This window comes from Pangasianodon hypophthalmus, chromosome 19 (assembly GCF_027358585.1).
Source record: "Pangasianodon hypophthalmus isolate fPanHyp1 chromosome 19, fPanHyp1.pri, whole genome shotgun sequence".
Lineage (NCBI taxonomy): Eukaryota > Metazoa > Chordata > Actinopteri > Siluriformes > Pangasiidae > Pangasianodon > Pangasianodon hypophthalmus.
The window spans coordinates 13659728-13680834 of record NC_069728.1 but is presented as its reverse complement, the minus strand read 5'-3'; the positions used below and the strand labels follow the sequence as shown (position 1 = coordinate 13680834).

Below are 21107 nucleotides of genomic sequence, written 5' to 3'. Positions count from 1 at the left end.
TAATGGTTGTCTTTTTGTGTAATGGTTGCTTGATGAAAGGCGCTGTGGGTGCGTCGGTGCTTCTCAGCTCTCATGATTGCACTCATAATAATCTGAAAGAAAGAAAATGTGCACACCCCATCCATCAGCTGTTCCTCTCCCTCACTCCCTCCATTTCTCTACCTCAGTCGAGTCCTGTCTGAATGTTCCTGTTTGTATCTGCAGAAGGTAATAATCCTAATTCACCTTTCCAGTGATGACCAGTTGATGGACACAGTGACAGCAGAGCTAAATTAAGGGGAATTGTTGAATGGCATATTTCTGCCTCACACACATCCTTTTTCCACTGACAAAGCCAATGTGTGTTTGCTTCTCCAGCAGAGTTTCCAACAGCTTAACAGCCGACTCATAACGTCAACAGATATGACATTTTTTGATATTTTTATTTCATAATGTCATTAGATATGATATTTTTCTAAGACACAATGTAAATATTTGAGAATCTAAAGTCATATCTTTTAATGAGACATTGCCATAGACCAGTGGTTCTCAAAGTTAGGTCTGTAAAGTGAAGCCACAGAATCTGAATTTTGTTTTATTTTACTATTGTGGTAGAAAGCAGAACCCACTATTTACAAAGCTAATGTATTTATTACTGAGTTCTTATAGTTATTAACCTCTTTGACTGGTCCTTCAAAGTGAATGGGCTTAGTCCATACTTAAATAACTCTAAAATGTGTTCAGTCAATGGAAAGTTCAGGAATAAAAAAACCTCTCTAAAAAATAGCCAGAACATTACTGTGTATTTGAGCAGTTGGATTATATTTATGAAAAACTGAAAAGCAGAGTGAATTCTTTATTGGCATTATTAGGTTTATATTAATGTGCTGGTTGTATCATTTATGTTATAGTCAGAACTACAGTCAGAGGTGCTGTTATAGAAAATAAATGCACACCTTAGTCACTATAGTGTGAAATTCTATCAATTTAAATTATTAATCATAATCTCTAAATCAAGTGAAACAATCAGAAATTATGTTTTTTTTTTGTGATAATCGTGCAAGCAGGATTGAGGACAATGTTTACCACTTTATTCTGTGTGTAGCTGCATGAGGAGTGTTGTTAGATTTAACATTCAATTTATGTTACTGGTATTGATTAAAAAACTATCAGCACTGTTATCACCTTTGTCTTTTTCTTAAGGAGGTCATTTAATTAACTTGATTTGCCTGAGTTGTTGCCATGGCAGTGAAATGAATCTTGCACAGTTCAGTAGGTGTTTGTAGAGAGAGGTTTAGTGCATATTCGTCTGCATGCTATCATTGTCGCAGAGAGGTCATGGCATGGACATCGGTGGTGATTGACATTTGTCCTTGCATCTGCACTGACCGGGCACCTCTTTGCTGTATCAAGCACCATATTTGGCACACGTCTCTGAGGTGAACAGGATGCTGGGTTGCGACTGAACTTCACACTGGATATTGGTCCAATATATGGTCCTTAAAAATGAAAACTGTGTTGTTGGCGAATGTGTTGGTGTTTCATAAGGTGCTAGCTAGTATAATCTATATTCGCTTCTGTTTTAATCAGTTTGGCTCGCATATATGAAATGACATGGCTATATACTGATGGTTTCTCTCTCTCTCTCTCTTTTTTTTTTTTACTACTACATATTTATGCTTTTTATCCATCGTATTAACCAGTATAAGTATTAATGTAGATTTACTAGCAAGACCATACTTGGGTAATAGTTACCACTTTCACACTTCTGAAACTGCTCGACTTATTATAGATTGGGCTGCACAAAAAAAAATATTTGTTTCTCAACAGTTGATTCAAGAACTATCATTCCTGTGCCGTTTTCTCTCAGGCAGCCTTCAGGGGAAAAAAGAGCATCACAATTCCCCTTATTTGCCAGATGATGTGCCACATAACCTCATGCACGTACCTGAAGAAGAAAAAGGAAGAAACAACATAGAAAAGCTAAGCTGCGAGCGAATTTTAAAATTACCCAAATTATCTACCTCTCATGACAGAAGGAACAAATTTGTCCTAAACAGATTGATATTATGTTTAGAATTTTGGACTGAATATTAAATTCCCAATCACTAAACAGACTGAATGAATGAAGTGAATGAATGGGCTGAGTGAGTCATGGCTGCCATCTTGCTCAAAACTTGCCATTGATGCATTATGCATATGGTGAATTTATCAAGCCTGACTTTCACCCACAATTGGCTTATGAGTTGCTCTAGGCATGACAACAGAAACACTGCCACAATTAATTATTTAAACAGCTGTTAATATAGCTGCTTTACTTTAACACACTGTGCTTATAGCAACCTGAATAATGTTTTATATACTAAGCAGCAGTTCATTTTGCTCCAGATTTTGGCTACGGCAGTACAAATACACCAAAAATCAGTAATTGGAAATGAATGATCTGTCATTCACAAACAAATGTAGCTACCACTACATGCTCCTGTCTGCTAAAGTCAAGCAGCTGGTGCAGCTTATTGTTTCTTGCAAAATGGATCAAAGACTCATGAGTGAAATTCGTGATCTCAGTTCTAATCCAGGCAGAAAGTAGCATTGCCGCATCACAGCTCCAAGGTCCCTAACTCAATCCTGAGGTTGGGTTACTGTCTTTGTAGAGTTTCAGAGTTTCAGTTCTTCGGTTTTCTTCCAACTCCCAAAAACATGCCAGTAGGTGGATTGGCTAAGATAAATTGCCTCCCCCAGGTGTGAATGTATGTGTGAATGTCCCCAGCAATGGGATGGCGTTCCCTCCAGTGTGTGCTCCAGTCTCATTCCCAGTGTTCCCGGGACAGACTCTGGCTCCAGCCTGACTCACCATACTCAAAAGTGTGTGAACTCTTAGCCATTATTCATTATTCCTATTTTATCAAAAATCATCCAGCCCTCAATGTTGTGGCACCTACCAGAGCCAGAAGCTTAAGAAATGTATCTAAATTTTGTATTTATTTTGTATATCATTAACAAAGATGGCAGACAAGAACTCTGATTTATATATCTGCTCTCTTGTGTTCTTGTTTTAAGAACAGTGAAGCAGAAACTGTCCATACACAGAGGTGATTGCATCTTATTATGGGGCTAAATCATTCTCTGTAATAAATTCTGCAATGTATTTGACATTACCTATATAGGTGCATAAGGAAATAAATATACACTTTCCAAAGTAGTATAATGCCTGCTCCCATTTTCCCAATGTGTGCTCCCATTTTCTTTCCTTACATCTGTCTAAAGTAGCATTAGTCTTCTTTCACAAGAATATCAGGTCTGTTTGGCATTATCACACCTCTTGCTAGCGATCAAATTGAGAAAAATGGTCGTATGTGAACATTTACACCTCATCATCTGTTTAAAAAGTCAATATGCCAGAACTTCATAGAGTTTCCTATCATGTGATCTTTTTCCACTTTTAAACACAGCTACAACAAGCCAGCTGTTAGTCAGGTGCTGATAGTAATTAATTTCAATAACAATAGCCTACAATTTTTAACGGTTTCCGATTATTACAGTTAACAAATATTATTATGCTATGGTAGAATTATAGAACACGTACTGTATGTTACTCCTTGAAACAGAATGAGGTTGTGTCGAGGCTACAGTGTGGTTTTATTGGGATGTGAACTCGTCGAACTTGGGAGCGAAACACCAATCTGATCACATGTCAGTCATACATCTCAATCTTATTAGAATGGGGGAGCCATCAGATAAAACCTTTTAGGTCATGTCTGTTTATATCAACTTGATGTGATTTAAAATGGCAGCTTATTTGAAATATATTTTTTGTGTTACTCAAGTGTGGTGATGCATGCAGTTTGAAATGACCAACATTTCCATTTTCTCCAGGTTACGGCATGATCGTAGATGGAGGGATAAACTTTGATGCCCACTGGGGCAGAAGACTGATGGCCTTGGCGCAAATCAACGAGACTGTGGAGAAGAACTGTACTGAGCCAGGTAGGAGAGGACACTTTGTCATCATCACATAGACACAAATATAGACACAAGATCTTGGAGAAGTGAAGCACTTCATTGGGTCTCAGCATTGCTGGTGTTTCCGTCTCTTAGTGGTAAAAAATAAGCTTTGGACTCCATTAACTTTTCAGTCTCTCCTGAAAAGTGCCAGTTGACGAGATTAGACAATCAAAATCTTGTCTACGATCTCTCAGGATTACCTGCACTCTTCCCTTCGGTTCGTCCTCCTCTGCTTTTTCCTTTTTACGGTGCCTACCTTTGATGTGCAGATAATATGGCTTAAATCATATCTCTTTTAATGGCTGGCTCAAGAGAGAAAGCTGGTTTTCCAGTAATAGGCTGCTGCAGTGCTGACTTGCATATCTACATCCCACACACAGTGTCTTTCTTTATTACATCCAACACCTTCAGGCCGATTCATTGCAGCATTTTTTTTTCAACAATGAGTTTTTGAATACGAAATCTTTCAAGTAATTAAAGTTTGACAGCCCTAGCTGATAGTGTTTTATTTTCATCATAGATATATAGTATTATTAACTTTGTTCAGTTAAAAGTCTGATTATGGTGTTTTTGTGCACCAGTGCAGATTTGTATAAGGACAGAATTGTGAGGCATGGTTTATTTTTTCCTCCAACTCTAATCTCGTGGCTTGACTGGTTCTTCCAGACCCGTGCACAAACATTTAGGGCTTCAATGGCTTGAGGGGGTGGAAAAAAGTCATGATACATATCCCACCTAACCTATTCCTAACATTCATTCCAACATCCTATACCTAATATTACAATACCACCATTCAGATCACAGACTCAATTCATAACCTAGCACATTCCGTTCAAAAAGATGTAGTGGAAGAAATTATTTTTTAAAGAATGCAGTTTTAACAGTTTTATGTTTTCAGTCAAATAGAACAGTGCAGTGGTTTAGACTTCATAGTCTAAATCAGAGGCTTTCATAAAGAAATACATGGAGTTATGAGAAATGTGGTTCATTATTTTAGTAGCATTCTTTTGAGCATCACACTGAGAGGAAAACAAACTATCCCACAGGCCATTATATATTCACACATGCTTCCAGTTATCTATTAAATTTGTTGTGCTTGTGCACAAAGCTGAAAAACTGATCCAATATTGTCCTATTATTTCAGTCCTTATTTCCCTTGCACAAAACAATTTTCAATTGCATAAACATTTTTAGCTATCAGACCTCAGTTTTACTGTCCCCTCCAAAAGTATTAGAGCAAGGCCAATTCTTTTGTTTTTGCCATACACTGAAGACATTTGGATTTGAGATATAAAAAGACAGATCAGATAGATAGATCAGAATTTCAGCTGTTATTTCCTGATATTTACATATGGATGTGTTAAATAGCTTAAAACATAGCACCTTTTGTTTGAACCCACCAATTTTTCAAGTGATCAAAAATATTGGAACATGTGACTGGGAGGTGTTTCTTGTTGCCCAGGTGTGCACTGTTAGATTGACTGTTTAAACAATGAATAGCTCTGAATGTCTACTCTTGGTTTGAGTCCTAGATTTTGACTGTGAAGATTGCATTTATTGTTAAAATGGATAAACCAACATGAAGACCAGAGAGCTGTTTATGGGAGAAAAGCAATCCATTTTGAAGCTAAGAAAAGAGGTAAAATCAATTGGAACCATTGCACAAGTATTGGGCATAGCCAGTGCAACAAACCACCGCTGATGACAGAAACATTGTGAGAGCTTTAAAGAAAAACCCCAAAACAGTCAGTGACATCACCAACAACCTCCACAGGGCAGGGGTCAAGGTATCACAATCCACCTTTTGAGGAAGTCTTTGAGAGCAGAAATATAGAGCCATACCACAAGATGCAAACCACCCATCAGCAGTAAGAATCGTAAAGCCAGATAGGAATTTGCAAAGAAATACAGAGATGAGCTAGTTCTGGAACCAAGACCAACATTTACCCAAATGATGGAAAGGCCAAAATGAAGAGAAAGAAAGGATCTCCATAAAAGATACAAGCTTATTGTTCAAGCATGGTGGAGGTAGTGTCATGGCTTGGGACTGCATGGCTGCAGTCTAATTGGGAGGAACTTCATCACGCAGCAAGACAATGACCCGAAGCACACTGCCAATAAAAAAGGACTTCATCACCCCCCCAACAAAACAAACAACAATTGAAATAAGCTGCAGTACAAGCCTGGAAAAGCATAACAGTAGAAAACGTTATATGCAACGAAATATTAAGTGTTATTTACTTAAATTTACTTTAAGACTATCTGGTTCTATAATTTTGCTGACCTAAAAGTGGTGCCATGGTGGTGCCATGTTCTAAGTTGTTTAACATGTCTAGATGTATCAGGAAATGAAAGCTGTCATTCTGATCTTTTTATTCTCATATTCGTCTTTTGATCTCAAACCCAAATATCTTCAGTGTATAGCAAAAACAAAAGAATTGGTCTTGCCGTTCCAATACTTTCGGAGGAACGTGTAAATGCTTCGGCATTCAAATCACCACCTCTGTACAGGCACAAGTGAATATGACCTTATTTAAGGGACAAAATCTGATCCTTTTCCTCCATCTCCAGCTTCTCTAATGAGCAAGCTGGTTGTGTTTTTGTGTAATTGACTATAGGCAGGTGTGTAATTTGTGAACAAGTTGCCTCTTTGAGCCGACTCATTTAAGTAAACATCTACATCTGCATTTTTTTTTGTAGATGTAGGCAATGCTGCTACTCTTGCTATGCAGTTTAATCAAAATGCTTCAGTTCAAAAACCAATGTGAATGGTGAGACATTTGTTTGACCCTCAGGTGTGTGATCTGATCGTTGAAGATGTTTTGTATACAGTCAATGAAATTAATCTTCAGTACATTTAATTCAGGGATGCTCACTGTATTTATCAATGCACACTGCCATGCTGCGTTAATAAATATTTACATAGGTTTCATAAAAGGACAGTAATGTTACTTTGATAATTAAAAGGTAGAGTAAAATTTCATTGATTCATTCTAGTCATAGTTAGGCAGAGAAAAACAATCACTGGTCAAAATATCTCAAACTACATCCATGTTAGAAAGAAATGATAATCAACTGTTCGAGGGCCAAAAGAATCGACTGCATATTAGTGAGCTGAACTCTGATTCATTGAAAAGAGCCAGATTTAGCATCCTGTAATGCATAAAAGCATGCAGATACAGGTCAAGAGCTTCAGCTACTGTCCACATTAAACATCCTAATGGGGAAAATGTGATCTCGGTGACTTTGTGTATGTCATGGTTGTTAGTATTTTAAATATTTCAGAAACTGCTGATGTCTTAAATTTTTTATGCACAACAGTCTCTAGAGTTTACACAGAATGGTGTGAAGGACAAAACACCTTGCTGATGAGAAAGGTAAGAGGAGAATGTCCAGACTGTTTGAGCTGAAAGGAAAGCTATGGTTACTCAAATAATCACTCTTTACAACCGTGTTGAGCAGAAAAGCATCTCAGGTTGCACATCGCATCTTGGGGTGGATGGGCTTTAACACCAGAAGACCACATCGGGTTCCACTCCTGTCAGCCCAGAACAGGAATCTGAGGCTATCATGGGCACAGGATGACTAAGTGGACAGTTGGAGATTGGAAAACAAAACAGCTGATCTTTTTCCAATCTTTGACTGTCCAGTTTTGGTGAACGTGTGCCTAATACACAACAGTGTGTTATTTTGTGATAGTGACAGTATGTTACTTAAGGATAAATTTAAATTTTATATCTGGATTTCTGTCAAGCTGCTTTGTAACAATGTCCAGTGTTGTATAAATAAAAAAATAAATAGAATATGAGAATGCTTCTGTGAGCGACAAAACATTTGGGTTGCGGCGCTGATCTTCATGTCAGTGTTTATTTTGTGATAATGACCAGATGACGCTGCATTGCCACTGTGCTTTGAGTTAATCTGGCCTGAGTCCCAGATTCCACACCTATAGAACACACAGTGTGTGTGTGTGTTCGAGCTGCAGCTTGCGCTCTCTCTCTCTCTCTCTCTCTCTCTCTCTGTGTGTGTGTGGTATTATGTAAAGCTTTGTTTGTTGGCTTGCGCCGTGTTTTCTGCTCGATCCTTAATGGTTATAAACAAAGCCAGACTTTATGAGATCTCAGCAGTATGCCGGTTATGTGAGGACGTCGTGCTGTTTGTTTGTTATTCGTGTTTTCTGACCTCATTACATAAAAGATCTGAGCATCATTTTTTTTTTTATAAAACTCATGGACTTGTTTAAAAGTGGGTTGTTTATTTGAAATAAGTTTACCATCATACATTAGACTGAAAGAGTGATAGATGTTCCTGTGGGCTGTCTTACTGACAGTCCCTGTCTGCCTCTCTGTCTGCCTCTCTGTCGAACAATCTTCTCTATCCCTGACATTCTCTGCCTGTCTGCATGACTGATTGTCTTTTTCTCTGTCTATCTGTGTGACTTCCTGTCTGTGTGTTTGTCTGTCTATTTATCTGTAAGTCCTTTTGTCTGTCTGCCCAACTATCTGTCTGCTTCTCTGACTGTCCATCTCACTACTTTTCTGACTGTGTTACTGTCTGTCTCTATCTGTCTCTTTCTCACTGAGCATTTCTGTCTTTCTGCACAATGGGAGTGTATTTTTCTCTCTGTATGTCTGTCTATGTGTCCTTCTGTCAGTCTATTTGTCTATCTGCCTGTCTGTCTGTCTACATCTGTCTGTGTCTTTCTCTGTACTGTATCTGACTGTTTGCGTCTTACTGTCCATCTCACTATTTTTCTGTGTTAATGTCTACATATACACACACACACCACTGTTGTTCAATGTTCCCAAGTTTGAATCAGAGGAGGAGATTAAAAAAAAATAATTTAAGATCAATCTCGAATCTTGAGTTGAATTAGCCAAATTTAGTGCTTGCGGATTTGTTGATTAAAAGAAAAAAAAAAAACAGATTATAATTAGATAGGCTGTGTCAGTTCACTGCAAAATTTAAAACCCCTTATCAATCAAGCCCTGTAAATGTAATCAGTTACAGCTTACAGCAAAGAAAAATCACATGTAACAATTTTTTGCTCACTGAATGGCAAACAATGGCCAATTATGACTTATTTATGTTACAGAAAAAAATTAACTCTTCTAAACCTGAATGTTAGTTGAAGAGTATAAGCTGTTAAGCTAACCGATCTTGATTTTTTTCTTATGCTTATATCAAAGACTCGGGTTTTTGGTCAGCTCATGTTCTCAGGCTAACATGAAGATGCTGCTTTCTGGAATAGACCCTAGGTCTCTAAACAGAAAATATCGAAGAGTTTTCCAAGATATAAGCATATTTCCATAAGAGCTTTCCGTCAAAAACTACATTTTGATCAAAATGGTCACTGTGCTTTGTGTTTGCATTGCAAAATGATGTTATTACTGTTGTTATATTGATGTTATGTTATTATTGCTGGTATTTCGGTGTATTCTACATTTCCTGGCTGTTACCAGAGACACAATTTGCAGGCTTATTCATCAGATGCTCACTATATGGGGACCAACATGATAGCATAGGAGAACTTATAGTTTATTACATAAACACTATAAAATACAAAAAAGTGTCACCAATAAGTGTCTGTAGGAAATTAAGTACTTAAATACAACAGTACTACAGTATATTCCATGAGAAAATACATCATTAAAAATGTAATATATAATATGACATACCAGATTTGTCATACTTCCTACATTAAAACAACACACATGGGTTATTTAGCAAAATGTTAAGAAGGCTAATTAGATAGGAAACTTGTTTCCACTTAAAAATTAAAATGTAGATTTTTAGCCATTGAATATTTAAATATTGTGAAAACTGGAATAGTGTTTGAACAGTGAAATTGGTTCTCTGTGACTGTCTGAACAGCCAAGTCCCTTGATATCTTCAAATATAGACCGAAGGCTGATGTCTTTAATAAGCCTTTAATAAGAATGACCACTAATTGGGCACTTTTGAAAAGAGACACTTGTAACATGTGCATTAATGTAGTAATCTATCAGCACTGACTCCTGTTTCTGGCAGTGCCTTAGACTTATGGATTTCTTTACACATTGCATATCTATATATTTTCTAAGTAGACAGCGAAGCACTTCTGTAAGCCAATGTAGATAAAAGCATCTGGGAAATGCTGTACATGTACAGTGGGGTCCAAAGTCTGAGAGCACCACTGAAAAGGCTTCTATTTTACATTCTTTTCTAATTTAATACAACAATTTTCATTACAAATTATATCACTGACAACAACTTGAGTGAAAAGTAGAATCTTTGAAATATTTACATGAATTTCAGAGTTTCTTAGTATTTGGTACGTCTCCCTTTTTGCTTTCGAGCTGGCATGGACTCCACAAGTTTATATAAATCCTTATGATCCATTTTAGATCAAATCTATTGGAGTGTTGTCTGAACACATGCTTCAGTAGAAAAGAATCTTGTATCTTTGTATCTTGTAGTTCCAGTGCCAGAAGCTGGTTCTTGTTCAGGAAGTCTTCAGGAAAGAGTATGTTGTGTTTTGAAGTTTCTTGCTAACAAGAGTTGCATTGTACAATAAAACCAATGTAAAATGAATTTTGTAAAAAAAATATACAAAAGAAAATGCAAAAACATTTCCATAAACTGTTCCTTAAGGAACAATAAGATGACGGCATTAAAAGCAAACCAGGCAAACATACAACACACACACACACACACACACACACACACACACACACACACACACACACAAATCTAACAAAGTTATCTTATAAAGTTGTTAAAACACCTTTTCATCAGGTGTGTTTGTGTCAGAGAACTTGGGCAAGGTGGATGTTGCCTGAGTTCTCGACCGGGAATTCCGGGCAGAATGACCGTTCCATCGTGCTTTTCCGCATTAGAGGTCGGGTTTTTCCGAGTACTGAGTACAACAGATTGCAGCATGGATCTTGTGTCACATTATCACATCTCTTCTTAATCGACATGTCAACAATAGTAGTGCTATACAAAAGAGTAGACTTATCCAACTGAAATTGGAAAAGATTAGGTAAAGAATGTCCGGCAAAACATGGGTACAAAGCTTTCTTATGTAAAAGTCAAAATTCACATCAGATGGATACAATTATGAATTTATATCACCCTGTCCTTGTCTCTGTGTGTGTGTTGGTGTGTTTATCAGAATGCTGCTCCTGCAGGCATCTAATCTGGCACATTTTCTTCTTTGCCCAGCTGATTACACACTCATATGCTCTACCCCCATTAACCCCACCCCACACATGCACACACACATACACACGACAGACCATTCTCTGCTCTGATGGTGACACTTCTGTGCAAACCAGATGTTAGCAGCTGGACCCACTGCTCTTTGCTTAATATATATTATAAACATTACATTATATGCATTTGCGATACTGACTTATAATATCACAGATATATATTACTGTACTTGTTCTAATACTTTCTCAGTTCTGCAGTATAGTAACTGCTCATTCACAGGCACTTGTAAATTGGACCCTCCATATAATCTAAGACTAATAATACATGGATTGAAAATGTGCCATTATCTAACAAAGAAAAAAATATAATCATAAATATGATGACGTTTTCTGTAAGGAGATATTTACTTCATGTTTTCGAAAGGAGTCTCCAGTGTCAGTGCTTTGTAATGGTCAGTAAGTTTTCCAGCATGGGAAAATCTTCAGGGCAGAGGACTTTGTGGCCATGTCTAACTTCTTAACTTCAAGAGAGAGAAAAAGAATAAAATGATTTGAGACTTGCTATTAATGGGAAATAATCAACTTCGGGGTGGTAACTGTAAATCCATTCCCCATCAGGTTACATCTGGTGATTATTTTTTTTTATAACAGCGTGCTCCATCGTGTTTTATTCCTTACTTGGCACATACCTTGTGAGATAGCACACACACAGGTGTGGGAGGGAACTGATCCGTTGGTGTGGTAGGTCAACATAAAGCTATGTTAAAGCTATGTTAATAGTTGACTATGTATTGTACTTTAAAAGAATAGTTAGGGCAAAAATTACATTTGCACAATTTTTGATCACACACACTTCAAGCTATGTCGAGTTATGCGATTTAGGACACTGCATGGAAAAGTGTTATTTATAAAAATCAACAAAAGGAAGTCTCTGAGCTGAAACCAGTGATAGCATCATGACTGTAATGACTTTGCTTTTCAGGATATAAATTGGTCTCACTGTGTGCATGCCTCAGACTTGGACAGGAGAAGTGACCCCAAGTTTGAAGGCTAAACTGTGTGTCTGAAGTGATTCAAGTCAGTTTCAATTTAAATGGTATGTTTAATTTTAATACTGACTTATTTTGCTATTTTATGAATCTGAATGGAGTCAAATTATGCTTTGACATGCAGTTTGCACAAGGCTAATCTAGTAGCTATATCCTTACTTGGTAGCTGGCTTCATAGATCCAGTGAAAGCTAAAGAGTCATGTCTAGGTTATACAACTACATTACATTTGGGTAAGGGTAATACTGTGTTTCATTTTTTGACTAAACAGTTCCTTTAAGTTAAAAATATGGAGAATTCACAAATGTATACTGCAGGCAGCATTGCAGTTCTGTAACTCACGTAAAACAGGCGACACCAGTAGTAAGTGTTTGATGTAAAGTCAATTACCATGTTCTGGTGACTGTCAGCTTCTTGACTGAAGGTCCACAGACACACAAATAGAAGAGATCAAGATTTATTAAGGAGCTGAGAATTTTGCAGTGTTGTTGTATAGGCAGAATGTATGTCTTCGTTAAGAACTGGTATTGAGAGAAGAGTGATGAATAATGCTCACTTAATGTGGGACGTCTGCAATGGGTGCAATAAACACCATGCATTTACTGAATCCAGTATTAAATCATTGTATAAGATCTGACTTGATTAGTGCTATTGGGATTGATTGTTCTGTTGGTCCTAAAAGTCTTCAGCTGCATTTAGATTATTTGTGTATGTTTTGAATGTCATCAAAAGAAAAATGTGCCAACAGCAAACAGGATGGAAGAAAAATATAGTGTTTCCACAGTACATTTGTGTGCTTCAAATCAGTGGTTATAAGAACGAATATGGCTCGTCATATCAGCAGTTGCGCAGCGTCCCTTGAATTGTTACCTGATCTGGCTCCCCGGTGTTGTCACATGATTTAGGTTCCTCTGTCATCAACCGATCCAGGCCCTCAGTGTCATCACCCGATCTGGGTTCCCAGTGTCGTCCCCAGATCTGGGTCCCCAGTGTCGTCACCTGATTCTGGTCCCCCATGTCATCACCTGATCCAGGTCTGCCTTAACATGGCCTAAGCACCCTCACCTATTCTGGGTCATCAGTGTCACCACCTAATCTGCTTCCCATACATCGTCACCTAATCTGCGTTTCCCATGTTGTGCGTCCAACATTTTGATACTTTGATACAGGTACCTTGTATCCCTCATCCCATATCCACTGTTGTCACCAGATCTATGCCTTACCATGTGAATAATTAGAAGTGCAAATTTCCTACATTTGCTCGTGTAGAATATCTTTGTAGATGTTATTAAGTTTTTTTTTTAAATCGAAAACCATAGATCTACCTGTTAACCAGGTGCATAGCCACCGGTCTGTGGATTTGTTGTTTTCAGAAGTTATTGAAGCAAACACACCTCATGATTTATGTTTTCCCTCAAAAGAAACAAGCTGTCCCTGCATTCCTCCTGTGAGTTTCACTACGTGTTGTCAAGAACAGAAATTAGTGGGCTGTAAATTGACCAGCTGTTTGAATAATACTTGCACTGCAAATGTTCTTGGAAAATGTTCCTGGTTTTAAAGTGCTTTTGCTTGATGGGTTTGGGGTTTGCTTTATACGTACTCGTTCCATCAGCTTCATCAGTAAGCTGACATAAAATTTCATTTGTGATGGTGGCTATAGGCAGGTTCCCATGTTAATTTTTACAATATTATCATGATATTGTATCTATATTTGATGGACATAACAGTACCATCACAAACAGATCAGCAAACTATTTGCCCACACTGATTACCTGAATCATGGAAGCCATCCCCTGAATAAGTGTGCGTATCTCTCGAATGTACAGAATATAGCACAGGGAACTATATTAAGCACAGATTTGCATTTTGGCACCTGTCACTGAATCTTCCTCTCTGCATTATTGGCTGTGGTTGCTGCACATGCTTTGTATTCAGTCTAGTGGATGTGGAAGGAGAAGACAGGAAGGAGACAGATAGATTATTTGAAGGACCAAGTGGAAGAAAGGGACATGAACAGTTTTTTGCATAGGTAAACACCGAAGTCGAATCCCAAGCAAATGACCAGGATTAATACGAAAATCTCACTTTCACTCATATCCATTTAATGTGAAGTGGGCAGAGACTCTTGGGATTGTGATCTGGGCTTGTAGTGTTTAGTTAGGAGATGGCCATTTTGCCATTTCTGAAAGTGTAAACACTAGACTTAGTGTAAAATATTTCCAGTGTGCTCACTAAATCCCACAATTCACACCAATTTGTATAGCCCAACTGATCTACTCTAGCCCTTCCTGAATGGTGTGATGCACTGAAGCATCTGGGACTTAAGGAGACAATTAGATTGGTTTGATTTAATCTCAAGTCTTGGCTGCTGTAGGCTGTGTGTGATCTTGTCTAATGCCTGAAATTCCCTATCCTTTGTATCCTTTGTCCCATGTACTATGAAATACTGTGATAAAAAAGACATTAAGTGTGTGATGTTCTCTGTTTTCAGGAATTTTGAAAGTCCTTTGAGATGTTTGGCTTAAGCAGTACCATAAGGGTTCCAAACACATTTTCTTTACCTGCTTTTAGGGAAAATGCTGATATTAACATATCACATTGCAGTAAGCTTCTAACTTTTGATATGAGGTAAAGATATCATAATATTATATTAAACAAAATCACAACGTGTGAAATGTAAACTAAATGTAATTGTTGCTGTTGTACAGAACAATGCCACTTTAACCACTCAGTAATGACAAACACAGTTAAAATTGGGAGAACCTGCTGTTACAGTTGTAGCTTCATTGTGCTTGGACATGTCTAGGTAATCCATGCATGTAATGGATCTAAATCTATTTAATGTTCATTACTATTTATAAAATGCAGAAAGATTAGAAAATATTCAAAATGCTGAACTGTAGCCATTCTCACACAATGATACATTCACACAAAAAAATTCCAGTGCAAATTAGAGCAGAAAGATGATATTTTGAAATTTCAATGATAATTATATTGTGTGTTGAATCTCACTGTAAGAGATCGACACATGTCTACCTGCTTCAGACTTACTGAGAAAATCACTATTAGTAATGTGACATGTAGACATTTCTGTCTAGACATGGACATGCAGACTGGCTCCTTTAGTTCACTGAGAAATATGTATATATATATATATATAGATCTTGATCTTTGTAAACTGGGCTGGGCTAGCTAGCACACTCTTATTAGGTTGTGTACTACTAGCCAGTCCCTCCAGGATTTAGCAATTTTGTGATCATAGAAATTTAATGCAAAATCAAGCAAACTCTGCAATATTCAGAGGAGCTTCTTCACAATTACCACAGATTTTCCGCAGATTTAGGCCAAGACGCATCATGTCACGTCATCACAGTGCGCCTTCAGCCAAAGCCCTCTTCGATTCACTTGCGTCATGAGTACAGCTATCATAGAAAGTGAGTACATATGTGTCTTCACTGATAGTAGTTTAAAAGAAGAATCCTGTGCTTGCAATTTTGCTAATTCAAGTAGTTTTCTGCAAAAAAAAAAAAAGCCCCAAAAAAAACTTCGCAAGTTGCATCGCAAATTTTGAAAAAAAAAAGCCACAGCAAAATCAAGCAATTTTGGCCACAACAATCACAAAAAACTCTTTGAAATCCTGTAGAGACTGACTAGCTAGTGACCGGAGCAATATAGGAAACTTATTCAGATAGCATCTGGTATAAGGACTGTTATTGTCGCCTTAAATTAGACATCAAAAACATAACAACAAATAGCAACATATACTTAATTTTGCAAGGCTAATTGATGTTTGCGTAGACTACTCTGAACGTTAGCATGCTTTTATACTGTTTCATTCAAGCTGTCAATATTACTGTTTATGCTGTTCAATGTAGCTACATTCTGGTGAAAGCCCTAAATTAGTAAATGAATTCTCTTTAGAAGTCTAATAATTAGTTAAATGAAGTTTACCCATGTGCAAGTAGAGTGTCGTAAGATCTCGGTATAAGTGCATTACCTTACATTACCTCTAACTGACCCCAGAGTTGGTTAGAGAACATACCTAACCAAACAGTATCATGAAGACAATGGAGCTATCAAAACAAGCCCAGGACAAAGTTGGGTGTATAAAAAATAGTCCAAACTCTGAACAGCCTGCAGGGCACAATTAAATCCATTATTAAAACGTGGAAAGAATATAGCACCATGATTCTTCCTAGATTTTCAAACCACATCAGCATTTTTGTGATACTCTGAAGGGTTATAATTGCAGTCTACATTTTCTTTAAATTATTTAGCATATTCTATTGATTAACGCAAATAACCTAGATTTTTCTAGGAAAAAGAAGGGCTACAGAAAAAGGGCTACAGATGAAATTGTATGCACTATTGGGTAATAACATTTATTATATTGATTATAATGAATGAATGCATGCCTTTGTTTTAAACATTCTTTGGATACCAGATGCTCTGATGAGAAGCAGGATCAGCCAGTTGGGATGATGCATTTTTCCTGTTTCTTTTTGAAAACTTTTTGCCAGATAGCTACACTAAAAGCACTGAGGTGAGAGTCGGTGAAGTAGCCTGCTGCAGTTTCCTGCAAAAGAAAAGTAGCACAGGATTTATAATATGAGGTACAATTTTCCCCTTTTGCTAACATATTTTAGTCATTGTCAGTGGAACTGTCATAAAGGTATTTCGTGGTAACATTGTTAATATGGGAAGATTGTTTGATGGTAGATTTTACCTTAAATGATTAAATAACAAATTATCTCTGTTTCTACTGCTGTCTCACATCCACCTGTGAGCATATCACACTTACTATGCATGAGCATATCACACTTACCAAGTTAATTACAGATCAAGAAAATAATCATGATTTTACGATGTATTTCCTCAGAAATTAATTTATTTTTATGCCACTGCCAGCACAACACCTGATGCTTGTGAATCATTTTTAGGTGCGAGTGTGATCTACATCAAACTCAGCATGCAGGCGTTGCTTTTAACCCGTATTTCAGCACTGTGAGCCCATGCGCGCTGTACAATGTCACTTTTCTCTTGATCTGCTGTGAATTCTGTATAGTGTGAAAATGTTGAGCAGTAGTGTACTACGGGCTGTTTCAGTTTTATTTTTTCCAAGTTTACACAGGTCAAATGAAACGAGGCCTTGTGTTTGACATGTGGCATAGAGGAAGCCTTCCACCAAAAGTCAGGTGATCAGGTAAGAAGAACATTATTCAGCAAAGCAACTAAGAGATCAAGGATAATGCACATGATGCTACCACCACCATGCTTTGCAGTGGGGATAAGTGGTGAAATATAAATGGATGTGAAATATAAATATATTTGAGTGCCGGCACCACACCATGCTAAGAAGGTAAAACGCTATTTGACAATGAGACACTTATGGAAATTGCAGAGTAAAAGTGTTGTTAATGTCACTGATTTTCATACATTTTGAAATCATTTAATTATCAAATGTATTGAATTTATCGAATCGATTATCAGCACATGCCAAATAACAAGTAATGACAAATTTACATTGACATTGTTTTTAAAATGAAATTTGTCATAATTCTCTGAGTTGAATCATGAATTTCTGCCTGAACTAAATGTGAGCTGCAGCTCAAGTCTCAGTGATATGACATTGCTGGAGAAACCTGATGAGCCAGAAGCATTATGGGTAAATATTTGAATATGTTGAGTGAGACTAGAGAAATTCATTAGAGAAACAAACCATGAAGTCTGATTCAGTGTCCTGCTGCATACCACTCACATTTCTCACGCTGTGTGACTGCACTTACACGTTCCAGGACAAGTGAAAGTCAGGAAGTAGGTGTGTGTTGCACATTTAGAGGAATATTTATGTAATGTATTATGTTACACATAATAAGGAAAGGGAAGTGCTGATGGTGAGGGTCAGTGTAAGTGCATTCTTCATTCTGACTCTTGCTTATTTATTCATGAATTGCTTTTCATTTTGAAGTGTACTGTATGTGTACATGAGGTCTACATGTCTCCATATTTGGCTGACACTCATGTTACATATTCATATAATTCCAATGTTAATTTTGTTGATGAAGTGTATGTTGTCAGCAACATCCTTGAACTCAAAATCTTAACTCAAAATATTATGTGGCTAGCAAACTTACAAATTATTGCACGGTGCTAAGGTGGGGTGTAAAGTGATTTAGTGACAACAGAAGTACAGTGGACATGTAGTGACTCAGTGGGAATAGGGGAATGAACTGGCTTAGAGGCGAGTTAAGAACCTGAAGGGGCAGTGATGGCTCAGCGGTTAAGGATTTAGGCTACTGATCAGAAGGTTGAGTTCAAATCCTGGCATGCAGCAGTGCCACTGTTGGACACTTGAGAAAGACCATTAATCCTCATTTGCTCAGCTCAATTATAAGTTTCTTTGTATATACAGTAGGTGTCTGCCAAATCAGTAAAATATTAATGTAAAATGGTGGCCTGCAGGTAAAAACTATTTTTCTTCTTCTTCTTCTTTTTCTTTTTAAAAACTTTGTCTTTGTTTTAACAGTTGCAACCCTTTTGACTACGGTGACAATATTTTTGTCAAACGTTTTATCCTCTAGCAAAAACTGTTTTTGTCAGGCAAAATTAATTAACTTTTTTCAGATGTATGCAGCGTAATAAAGGTACTACTTCCCTCTGAAGCAGTTGCATTGTTAGAATCATGGTCATAACCTAGTGATAGTTTTAGTCTCTGCAGGACTTTCATCAGAGGAAAAAAAAAAGCTTTGGGAAGCTACTCATGGCAGTGTGCATTTGTAAATTGATCAGTATTCAGTTTAAGAAGGAATTAAAACATGGAAAACTAATGCACTTGCATTTTGGACATATTGGGGGGGGAAATCTGAGAACCTTTTAATTTTCATTGGCTAAAACGGTTCTGTATTAGTTGACAGAAATACTGTATTTTTCATCACTTCATCACTAATCACTAAAATAACATTAAATCTGTTTAAACTATTATGGCTAATAATGACTTTTATTATGGAGCAATTTGTACAGGCTATTTCCTTTGAATTATTTTCTGGATAAGTTCTGAACTTGTTGACTCTTACTGATCATTTAACTATCCTCAAGACAATAAAGTAATGAAACAACCCTTAAGATCTTAACTGATTTTAGCTAAGATGAAATGTGAAAAACAATCCTGGAACATGAACAACTATTCTACTGGATTGTAATATGTCTGATGGACTGATGTGCCATCCAGGGTGTATTTCCACCTCACTCCCACTGTTTCCGGGAACGGCTTGGGATCCACCTCAGTACTGACCAGGATAGCAAAAGTTACTAAAGGATGAATGAGCGGATGAAGGGTGTCTTCTGTGTCTCTAACTTTACCACCTTTCCTCTGACACATTGATGTGTGGGATAGCAGCGGTAAACCACAGCGCCGCTGTGTATGATGAGTGTGAGGCGTGATGTTGGCTGGAATGGTGTAGAGGGTCACCTTGGCCTGCTGGAGACATTAATCTATATGCTGCTATTCTTGGAGCTGATGCCAGTGGTGTCATCCCCCCCTACTGCTCCCATCTTACGTGTCATAACTGCAGGTTTGGTTTAGTGATAATCTTGTTTTATTTTTTTTAAGCACATTTTGAACTCAAGCTTTATAGGAGTCTATAGAGGCAGTCTATTGGGCACTATCTCAAGTTCTAAAACCAAGCCATAAGGCTAACCGTGAGCCTCTTTATCCACGTTGAACCTGCGGTGTCATACTGTGTTTAAAGTCATCTCTGATAACAGGAAGGTGTTTACATCAAGATACCATGATGGACTGTAAGCTGTGGCATTGCATTATATTAAGTTGTTGTCTCATTCCTCTACCACATCTGGGTGAATAGGACACAAATATGTAATTTTCCCAATCCAGCAGTTCGGCGGAACATTAGGACCTAGCTGCAGAAGATTCATGTTATGCTCTGGTACAGCTGCACTTTGTATTCCTGTCACAGAGGAGTGTGAGGACTTTGCTTGTGTTTGACCTTTCAAATGGAGCTGCATTACCCAGTCATGCTGAACAGTAGGAGCAGATCACTGCATGCTGCAAGGCTGTGTGTGTGTGTGTGTGTGTGTGTGTGTGTGTGTGTGTGTGTGTGTAGCCACAGTTAACACCCTGATGTGTAAGGGATCCATTTAAAACAGCCAATATGATTCAGAGCTGATTCAGAGGAACACACAATAGTATGATTCAGTATTGCAAAGATGACTTGTTATTAAGTTAAAAAAAAAAAGTGTTAGGCCATTCCACTTTCACTGGGAAAAAAAATGCAATGCAAAAGGAACCCTAATGATTTGATAATGTTTTTAAATAATGAACATTATGTATTCAATAGTAAGAGTTGTAAAAAGAGTAATAAAAGTACCACACGTATTTCGCTCTTTTGCATGCTGTTCTGAATTTGGGTTTGGAAATATTAAGAATGCAGCACTAATTCAAATCATTTATTGAATTATTGAACAATTGAATCATTTATTAGATCAGTATGAGTTCACTGTGCAGGTTTAGATTAAAAGCAATAATCCACACGATGGCCTTCATTACAGTGATTTTATCACAGGTAAAGGTGTTTTTACTGTACTTCCTGTTACTGTAATGCATGAGCTTGAGTGGGTTATTGCTTTTATAAAATGCCGACAAAAATATACGATAAAAGTAAATAAATTAAATGTATTATTAATAATATTCACAATAAACCATTTTTCTACCATACAATATATCTGTTTTTTTTTGTTTGGATATTTTTTAATCCCTTCATATATTTATGTATATAGTTTTCTTTATATTTAATACTTTTCTTTATGTTTTTCTTTATATATATTTTTATGTATATATTTTTCTTAATATTTAATATTTTTCT

The 21107-nt window shown here is 37.1% G+C and overlaps 1 protein-coding gene across 1 annotated transcript in view; it reads left to right on the top strand.

Annotated features, from left to right (window-relative positions):
• Positions 1 to 21107, top strand: part of slc24a4b (solute carrier family 24 member 4b) — a 49054-nt gene that overhangs the window by 6462 nt on the left and 21485 nt on the right. Inside the window, exon 2 of the mRNA XM_026923856.3 lies at positions 3856 to 3966. Within this exon, the coding sequence (XP_026779657.3) occupies positions 3856 to 3966 (111 nt within the window). The remainder of the gene's footprint in view (positions 1 to 3855; positions 3967 to 21107) is intronic.